A 10,416-nucleotide genomic window follows, 5' to 3' on the forward strand; every position below is an offset into this window, starting at 1 on the left:
TAACGGCTGAGTGGTTTGCAAAAGAGTCAGTCATGGAACTTCACTGAGGATAAAAATGTAAAATGATTTCATATGAACTATGCAGGAAGCAAGAATTGATAACTTAATTTTAAACCCTCTATTAAAAGGTAAATTAATTGTATTATTTGTACTGCATCAAAAAGAAAAACACACATTCACATTTCTTGATTAGTACTTTCAAATATGTAATGTAATGTCACTTACATTCAGAAGATCTCTTAATGTGAATGAAATGATCTCATGCAAAAAAGAAATCCTTCAGTAGACAATTCAGGGTAATCTTGCTATATTTTCTAAAAATAGGAAGTGAAAGTGTGTAAAAAAAAAAGCCATAAAATATAACTTCCAGTTCAGACTCAGAAAACTGATGCGTCTAAACCCAGCTATATTATGATGTCAGGAACAACCTGTTTGTCCTGTTTAAGATGTTTCTGGTGTAAATGGTGAGACATGTTTGGTGGCCTTGAGTGACTGTATGTTGCTGCCACCTACAGAATTGGCTAAAAATGTTTTATTTGATATACAGTTTATTTGAGGAGCTGAACAAATATATGGAAAACATTAAATTATTTGTTCTCAAAATTTGCCAAGATGCTGATCATTTCCAAAAAATATTCAGACATGGATAACTATAATTTTATACATCAGGTACTTATCCACAGACAATATGCAATAAAATCTCCAGACATCAGCAGACACAGGTAATAAAACACTCAGCAAAATAGATTGATTGCAATGTTATGTCCCCTTTCAATCATCAACTGTCTCTTAAATGTTTAGATCTCTTCCTATATATTACATTTTTGAAAGTAATTTTTCATGAACGAAAATGCTTTAATGGCTTAAAGTGGCTAAGATGTAACTCTACACTTTTACATTGGACTTGGAATCAGAAATAGAGACAGGGACAGACAAATACATAATAAAAAGAAAATATCAAAAATAACAAAACTAGATCCTGAAACAGAACTAGGAACAAAACAAAATAAGAAAAAAAAAGGTGAGGAAGTGAGAGGACCAACACTGAAGAAACTGTTTTGGGGAATAGCACTGGAGGAAATGCATGTGATGCCAGTGATGTCCATGGAAGCAGATGGACATGTATTAACATCCACAGAGGCAGGCAGGTCTGCAGTAACGTCCAACTGCAGTGCTGTAATTCCATAGTGCCTCACTTTTTAGACACAATTTTAAGAGCTCACCTCTAGTGATTCTTCTAGTGCAGTGGTTCTCAAACCAGCAAGTGGTGGTACGCCAAATGACCTCAAACATTTTACTACTTAGTTAAGGAATTTATTCATAACTAAAAATCTAAAGTTTTTTGTGTATTTTACATAATGTTTCAAATTGAAATTAATTTGTGTGAAAATACAACGTGCTACACATACACTGTAGTTGATTACGTCTCTAAGGGGCTGGGGGACAGCAAATTTTTCCCAGGAAGGGAACATGAGCTAGGGCTGGGCATTATCGTATCATGTGCAATAATATCACGATTATTTTTTAAATGATAAAAATAATCAATATCGTGATTATCGTGATATTCTGACTTGTTTATGTAATGACATCATACATTTACACATAATACGCCATACATTCGTTGCATGATTCATTTAGGCACAGAGACAGGTATGGTGGAAATTTGCTCTGTGTTCAAATATTTGCTTCATAAGACAAGTGACTAAAGTAGCAGGGAAGTGGTTTGGATATAAAATATCAATATTCTAAATATTTTTTATACAATGTCAGAATCTTGGTAAGTTACAGTTGTTTACAAATGTTTACACATTTGTTGTGTCTTCTGAATGTTTGAAATAGTTAGATTTGTACTAAAATAAAATGTAATTAATAAATATAATTGAAATAAGAAATGTAACATTATAGATTTAATATTATTAATGTAATATATATGTTGTTGAAATTGTGTTCTTGAAATGAATAAATTAATTTTCAGTGTTTTTTATCGTTATTGGCAAAATACCCTGAAGTATTGTGATATAATTTTAGGGCCATATCACCCATTACTAATGCAATCCCCCAGTTTTTTGAAAAATCAGTGTAAAAAAGGCCCAGTTTCAGTTGCTCACTGGACGTAAGCAAAGGCTAGAGTCAGATGTGAGCAATTTGGATTTTATTATAAAAAGTGCAAAGCAAACACGAGAAAACTAAGCCCGGGAAATACTCTGGAGCCTAGAAGTACTATATCCAGAGGCAAAAAGTAGAGAAAAGTTAAGCAAGAATTCTGTACCCATGAAGACAAAATAGAAGGAAATGGGAATTTTTCATATCATTACAGCCCTAAAACACAGCTCCGCCCTCCTTCACCTGCTCCAAGCCCCCGAGGCACTGTTTTCACCTGTAGCCCTTTAAAGCACATAACTGATATTAAATTGACCTCTTCTCATTTTTTATTTCTTTTAAAATGCTTATTGCCCATACATTTTATATGTTCTCATAAATGTATAATTGTGTTTAAAACATTCAGTTTAGGCCTATAGTTATGTATATTCTATCTGTAAGTTTTAGTAATTATTTCAGATAATTTTATGTTAAGCATGCAAAGTTCAAGTAAATAAAAAGCAGCAAAAAAAGCATAAATTCAAGCAAGATTTTGCCTTATGCCTCAGGAACAGAGGAAGAACCAGGGGTGCACATGTTTCTGTGGTAAAAATCATAGGTGGTACTTGGAGGTTTTGGTTTGGTGACGGGTGATACTTCGTCTAAAATGTTTGAGAACCACTGATCTAGAATAGTTTGACACTTTAAGATTGACTCTTTAAGATTCTCTACATAAGATAATATAAACATGTACATTTCACATTGTTTACTTTTTTTTTAATGCAAGGCATCTCCCACTTTTATCTGAGTAACATTAAAAAAACACAGAGTTTCACATTTCCAAAACTTTCACGTTGTTTCAAAGCTAATCAGGATTTATAGTTTTATTCAGACCAGTGTCCACTGTGTTCAGTGCTATTGCTCTTTTATATTAGTACCCAGCATCAATGTGTTCTTACCAGGTTTCACCAATGTGTTTTAGATATGGCTGAAACAGATCTTGTATAATTTTGTCATTGCGTGGGATCTCCTTCATGATATCTCTGGTATTGATAATGCACTGATGTTCACCCCATGTTTGAACTAAGAGCTCAGCCATAGAGTCTCTGTCTTGGCTTTCCAGCTGACCAGCAGGGATTCTCCTTCCCCTGCCGTTTTTGAGAAGATGCTTCATTTTATTTAACTGGTCCTCGGATAGTTCGGCCAAGATGTCGTTGAGAGTCAAGGTCCAGTTGCGCAGAAAATCTTGATTTGCTTCATGAAGACGTCCTTAAAAGAACATACAAGAATGTTGACATACACCTCCACATACAGTCATAAAACACTCATAGTATGTCACGACAGTATTGGAGTACTGGTAGTATTTTACATGACCATATATGATTATACCTAAAAAACTTTTGGTGCACAAATTTAAATTTGCTGTGGGCTTCCTCAAAATAAGTGTCGAAGTTATACAGCCTCTAAAAGTCCTGTTAATATTCAAGACTGATTTGACAGCACTCATCGGATTAAACATTTCAGAGTAGTACAGAGCATTATAAAGCCAAGATAGGGCTGCTGTTACAACATGATATGTCATATGTGTGTGCACAGAGGCAGACACGACCTACCATTAAGTCAAGAGAGGAAGGTTCCACAGCATTTTCAGACACAATTTTAAGAGCTCACATCTAGTGATTCACCTAGAGCAGTGGTTGTCAGTCCTGGCTTCAGCACTGTAGTTAAGGATCTGACATTGACTAATATTTGGGTATTCATCTGACTTAGTATAATTTAACACATCAGTTTTGTTTTGTCCAGTGTTCTCCACAGTTTACCCAGTCATTGCAAGTTTCACCCTTTAGCTAAGACTTGCCCAGTTACACCATGCTACCTACTTGAGTGAGGTAAAAAAGTGGGTCTGTTGGATTTCCAGCCTTGGATGGCTGGGTCATGGGGGTTGAACTGACAAGCTCCAACAACTCAGCATCTCTGGACAGGTTTTTTTTAATGGTAGTATAAACAGGAGTAAAATGTTTGATATAATTCATCATATTATTTTATTCTGGTGTCTATGTTTACATGCTGTCTTCACTGCTAATGTCTTGTTACTAAATAAGTAAATCCTACAGTGGTATAATAATGACTTTTACAATATAATTTACATGACAATGCAGCAGTCAAGTTAGAAATTATTTAAAAGTTTGAAATGTTTTCTTTTGTCATCCTTAAAATAATCAGGTTTACTCACCTCCTGAAGTCAACTCCATCATTTCAAACGAGTTGCAGTCAGATGTTTGTTTTCGATGTGACGTGACCACTGAGTTATTTACGTGTTTAGTTTCTGTATGACGTCTGTATGGTGGTCCGGTCTGTGTGCTTTGATGTTTTGCATATTTTATGTTTCTGTGTGTCGTTTGCTCATTGATCTGTTTGAGCAACCGACCTATTTCCTTGTCCTTTGCTTCACATGCTGGACATGATTTCTGAGCAAGTAAACCTCTTAATTTATGAATTTCTGCTTCTCGTTTCTGGAGGACAGCTTGTAGTTTTGCAATTTCTGCATCCTTTAAATCAAGCAACCTTTGAGAGTTGTCTCCATGGTTTGTTTGTGAGGACAACCACCTTTTGAGCTTGTCAATTTTATTTTCAAGTCTTTTAATTAGAGATTTTTTCTCTTCAAGGTCATTATCTTTTGCTCCATCGCTGTCGGACAAACAAAACTGAACAGATGAATCTTTGTTTGCAATAAAGTATTCAATCGTGTCAATCAGTTCTGTGTTCTGTTTTTCCGTGATAGTGTTCTTTTTAAGAACAAAATATCTCTTGCCACATCTCTCAATGAATTCATCCAGTTGATTAACCCTGATTTGGTCTTTGATGTCAGTGTCTTTATTTTTTTCTCCATGAGTGAAGATCACTATTGTATGATCCCAGACTTTCTCAGTAAGAAGGACTTCAAGTGTCTTTCTGGTTGCTTCAGTGATAGTGGAATCAACATCAAGTGCTAAAAGAACTGCATGAGGTCCTTTTTCAAAATGGGATTGCACAGAACTCACAATCTGTAGCTTTGTTTTTTTTTGTTTGTTTACTGCTGCATGAAGATCTCCACTCCATCCAGGGGCACGAACAACTTCAATTTTTCTTTTATTTATTTCACCTCCTTTCTTCACTCTGCACTTACAGAAATACCCCCAACTTCTGAAAACTTTATTTTGAAGAATAGCGTTGGCCACTTCATTTTTCCCACTGAAATGACTGCCAATGACCACGAGATTCAGCTCCTCGAAGAGAACACAATCTGCAAAAAATTTATTTTTAAAATTAAATTACTTGTACTTATGTTAACAGAAATGTCTTTATGCTAAAATAAGTGTTTTCTCTCACCCGGTACATTCACATCTGCACCAACAAGTAAAGGTTTTTTGTCCTCACGCTGAGCAGCTGTGTTTTAATAATAATTAAAAAAAAATAATTAATTACATTTTTAAGACCGTGATAATGTTTATAACTTTCAAAGTCCACCTACAGTGGAATTTCAAAATTAAGCACTACCTTTGTACCTTTTATTCATTCGTAATCTCTTTAATATAATTTAATAATTATTCACAAATCATCATATTTCCATAGTTTGTGGAGAAAAAATGTATTAATTTTATATGATGCATCTTTAAGAAACAAAAACAAGTGGAAAAATGCTCACAATTTCGATTCCCCATTGTAAATGCTGAGTTACTTCTCCTCTAAAAGAAGGATGGATTTACAAACTGAAACGCAAACAAGATTCATTAGTATCATTAACAATATAGAAAAATCTGGATGAAATCATTACAGATATATATTTCTTCTGAAATAAGCACTAATAATATTAAAGTGATAATATTTCATCAGAAATTTTAATGTAATAATCCTGCCATTTATATTTGTTTTCCATCTCCCAGTGTGTTTCTGTTCTTATTCCGCTGGGCTAGACTGACCACCTGGCCTTTCTGTTATGCAGACTTCACCCTTGAAATGTGTTTTGACCAGAGTGTTTTCACCCTGTGATTCGGGGTTCCCCGGTTTCTTCCTTCAGTCTTGAGGGAGCATTTCCTTGCCACTTTTACCATTGGCTTGCTTACGTGGCGAAGATTAGGGTAATTCTAAGGTAATTACATATTATAATTGTTGTTTTTTTCGTTCTCTGTAAAGCTGCTTTGTGACAACATTATGTTGTAAAAATGGTGAAAAATTTACAACTGACGTAACATGTCAGTATTAGGCTTTCAGTTATTTTTGCAGATGTTCCTGTTCTGTGAACACTATGTGCACAAATGCTGGCACCCATGCACTTGTTGCACAGAAAATACATACATTCTTCTAGACAATGGTTACAGCCACAAATGATATGGCGTTTACATGTTTATTTCTTTTGTTTGCAATGGAACCAATGTGTGATAAAATAATATGGTCCTGTTATAAAGAAATTACTTTAAAGTGAAGAAATAATTTGTTCAATAAAGATCATATTGAAAAACGAAACCTGTGATTCCCAAACATCTTCTGCAGAATCCTCTTTTGTTCATGTTTAAGCCACCAGTAGCCAGGGTGCACCGTAGTGTGTGCAGAATTATTTGTCAACAGTGTCAGGTTTGGTTGAGGGATGAGACTATGGCAAATGTGTGTGAAACAACCAGGAATGAGAGTGGGTCCGTGTGCAGGGACTTCGCTATGACCTAGGGGCTGCACTTCACTGTGGAAACCACTGACCTAAACGAAGTATTATAACCCATTACACATTGACATATTAGATTGAAGCCTGTTGTTGATGTGTCCTTCCTCTATGAAGAGATTCATGATTGTTGTGACACATGTACAATTCAGTTTTCCAGACAAGTTTGTGTTTACAGCTCTGACTTTTTTAATTTTTTTTTTATCTGAAACCTGTAACATGTAAATTGGAGATTAAGATAAATTAAACCAAATGTGGGTTAAATACTGTCATGGTCCGTGTGTTATGAGTGTGTGTAATGTTTTATCTGCAGTTGTATATCCTTTCTAAAAATGTATGGTTGCTAAAATATACTGAATACTTCAGTATTTTTCCTTTATGCTGGTATCTGTTCCCTATATAATATTGAAAATTCTTTGTATTTAGTTGATGGTTCACACCACAAAATGGTCCTCCTTTCAGGATTTCCTACCATTTTCAACTTTTTTTTTTTAAAGAGGAACAAAAACACATATCCCAGCAAATTCTTACTTCTTTATCACTGCAGTCAGATCCTCTTCTCGGTTCTTTGTCTGACACTTTCCATCGAACATGTCTCTCTAGATCCAGTGTACATCCAAAAATACTTGAAAAAAAATGTACATACATGTAAAACTCTTGTTATAAGTTATACGTTTTTCCAAAGTTAAGACACACCCCTACTTTTTATTTTTAGGAAAAAAATCTAAATGTGCTGGAGAAATTTATTTACTCACTTTTGTGAACTGAAAAGAAAAAAATATGAATTAAAAAATCTAGCACACCAAGTTAACCAGCTGATCTAATTTACAAACAGTCAGCCATTTTAGATTATTCTTCAGAGAACAAAGAGCCCATCCTTCTACTTATATCACAGACACACACACACACACACACACACACACACACACACACGTGCACACACACACACACACATACACACACACAAGCACGCACACACACTCACACACACACACGCACACGTGAGCTAAATCCCACTCAGTTTACATACATTGTAAATATTCTGATACTCATTAATTATGTTTAGATTAGATTCTGTGAATAAATGGTTTGTATATTTTCACCGTGGGGTCTTGCTTGATGTTATTCAAATGCTGATTGCTGTCAATATCTATAAGAAAAAGAGCATAAAATATATAAATCTTTCAGAAATAAAATGATTATTACTTACTCTATTTAGAAATTACAGATTGTGATTAATATCATCACTGAAAACATGTATCTCCCAAAATAGCAACTTTACAAGAGACTTTCTAAATTGCAGAGGAAGTCAATGTAAAAAGTTGTTTTAAGTCATTTTTGAGCATTTCTATTGGTCCATTCATTACAGAGTGTGAAGGACAGGAGCTGTGTCCAATTTTTATCGTAAAATAAAAAATAGATAAAAATAGAGACAAATGTTTTTAATTGGACAGTGACGATATACTGATTTACTTTTGAGTGTAGTTCATTTATGCGATGGATATTTCTGAGGCCCGTTACCTGTAGAAATGTTGAAGTTCTTTAAACTTAGAAAATGTAATATGGTTTTATTTTGTGGGGTGATGATAATAATAATAATAATAATAATAATAATAATAATAATAAAATGTCAACAATTTTACCCAAATATTTCTGCCACCAATCTTAACACCCTTTATTAATAATACACATTTTTATTGTTATTATATTTTTATATGTATGTTTGTAAAATGAGTAACATCTAATTCTGATATTAATGATTCTAGGTCTTTGAACAAAAGCATTAGGAATTACAGTTGCAGTAATGTAATGTATCTCTCTTACCAGTAACTGGAGAATTCTGCTGCTTCTCACAGAAGAGAATAATCATTAAATCATTAACTCTGTAGAATCTCTGTAAGCAGGAAAGGTGTGGCTCAACTCCAAAGAATAAAAAAATCCCAGCCTCTCTTTTTAACATAATAATATGATTCTTCAAAGTCCATCCCAAATTTAAACACACTTTACGATGTTAAAGCAATGCACATATCAGAGGTAATCTCAGTAGAAAAGACTGTGATTCTAGGGATGTCTTTCTTGTCGTTGTTTTCAGTTTTCTGGTGTCTATACTTCAGCTGTTTCAGTACATATTTCCTGCACATCACGTGACTTCTTTGCATCATTTGGTCTGCTAGATCTGCAGAGTGTATAAAAATAAACAAACAAAAACATGTGCATGCCTGCACAGGCAGCAGTCTTAGCTCCAGCAGTTGGAACCAGTATCTCATAGTGCAGTGAATTAGATGGCAGTGATAACACAGGTAAGATGCCGCATGCTTTGCTGGCCTTGTTATTCAACAAAGCACTTACACAACAGAGAACAAACTGGAACAGGATCCCCTATAAAACTACAGTATGACATTTAACAGAGGAGGCTACTCTTCCATTGAATGCCCTGCTGATATTTGGGCACTGAGACAGATGCCATACTGTATTTCACCTTCAGTTACTGTTTCTGTGCCTTTTGTCAAAATGACTTCAAATGCTGATGAACATTGTTTTACACAAAAATAAAGGCTAATTAACTTGGCCTATTAGACAAAGCAGTGCGAGGGAGGGGAGAGTGACATCACAGCTTCCATGATTCTCTGCTGCTCACTCTCTCTTCATTATTTACGTATTTACTTCTGTTTTTTTTTTATTTTGTTTTATTTTTTATTTTATTTTATTTTTAGTTCTTTGTTTGCAATGTACTCTATTTGTGTTCTTTTATTTGAGTTTGTGCCTGTTTCAATCCTGTTCCGTTATCCACCCTCAGGTTGTTTTACTTATGTTTCATGTTGTTTGCTTGGAAAAAGAACAGAACTTCATGCTTTTAGGACTGATTTAGAAATAATTGCTGTAAAAAAGAACATAATTAAGAGGACGGACAACACATAAATGGCCAATATCTGTGCCATTCCAGAAGTGACAGGTACCTACTCGACACGATATGGGTGTGAGACCACTACTCTAATATCATCTTCATGGTTTTTATTTTTTTCGTTGTTTTGGTTTTTCTGTTGAATGCTTTGGTCAATTTTCCGAACGTGGAAACCCCCCTTCCTCTCTACTGTCACATAAACGTCAAGGGAGGTTTGTCGCCATTTCCTCCTTCACTTGACTTCCTGCACTTTACAGAACTAGGTCAACACATACCAGTGTTGTTTTGTCCCACACTTTAGCATTTGTTTGTAAACGATTTCATGTGTTTGACATTGTGTCACAGTTATAAATGTGTGACACCGGAGGGTTTTCAATGTATGTTTTTGGCTTTCTTTCTTAAAGTTTGTCACAGCTTTTTTTTCACATATTTTTAAAAAGAATAACATTTATTCTGATAATCAAAAGTTTATTACACAACTCAAATGAAATTCATAGCATAATCATTGGATTATAAATAATACTGCATCATCACAAATTAATCACAAATTTAACAAATAAAAATTCTGATCACGTTCCTTTAGGGGTCTCTTATATTTTCTGCTATTGATCTCTGTTTTCCGTCATTTAAAATTCAGTCATTTAAAATGCAGAAATATAAACACTAACACAGGGCAAGGCTGGTTAAGCAGAAAAACAACTTTTTTTTAATTGAACAGCAAGGAATTGATGAAAGGATATAA

At 34.4% G+C, this 10,416-nt stretch overlaps 1 protein-coding gene across 2 annotated transcripts; it reads right to left on the minus strand.

Moving 5' to 3' along the window:
- Window positions 1-294: 294 nt before the first annotated feature.
- LOC136707852 (GTPase IMAP family member 9-like) lies at window positions 295-8,871 on the minus strand. Of its 2 annotated transcripts, XM_066682138.1 has the most exons (7): window positions 8,597-8,871; window positions 7,876-7,922; window positions 7,304-7,397; window positions 5,765-5,828; window positions 5,449-5,505; window positions 4,313-5,362; window positions 295-3,348 (listed from the first exon to the last, which is right to left on the minus strand). In XM_066682138.1, the coding sequence occupies exons 4-7, from the start codon at window positions 5,778-5,780 to the stop codon at window positions 3,035-3,037; spliced, it is 1,437 nt and encodes a 478-aa protein (XP_066538235.1). In that variant the 5' UTR covers window positions 5,781-5,828; window positions 7,304-7,397; window positions 7,876-7,922; window positions 8,597-8,871; the 3' UTR covers window positions 295-3,034. The 2 variants fall into 2 exon arrangements, with proteins under 2 accessions (XP_066538235.1, XP_066538234.1); XM_066682137.1 differs by having other exon boundaries at window positions 7,304-7,922.
- Window positions 8,872-10,416: the final 1,545 nt, after the last annotated feature.

The sequence above is a fragment of the Hoplias malabaricus genome, chromosome 9 (assembly GCF_029633855.1).
Source record: "Hoplias malabaricus isolate fHopMal1 chromosome 9, fHopMal1.hap1, whole genome shotgun sequence".
Taxonomy (NCBI): Eukaryota; Metazoa; Chordata; class Actinopteri; order Characiformes; family Erythrinidae; genus Hoplias; species Hoplias malabaricus.

What these genes read in the sequence shown, in the direction of transcription:
- LOC136707852 (XM_066682138.1), bottom strand. An exon ending in TGCAGATGTGAATGTACCGG is followed by an intron (nt 5,363 to 5,448) that starts GTGAGAGAAAAC and finishes AATTTTTTGCAG; the next exon opens with ATTGTGTTCTCTTCGAGGAG. An exon ending in GATGGAGTTGACTTCAGGAG is followed by an intron (nt 3,349 to 4,312) that starts GTGAGTAAACCT and finishes TGTTCTTTTAAG; the next exon opens with GACGTCTTCATGAAGCAAAT.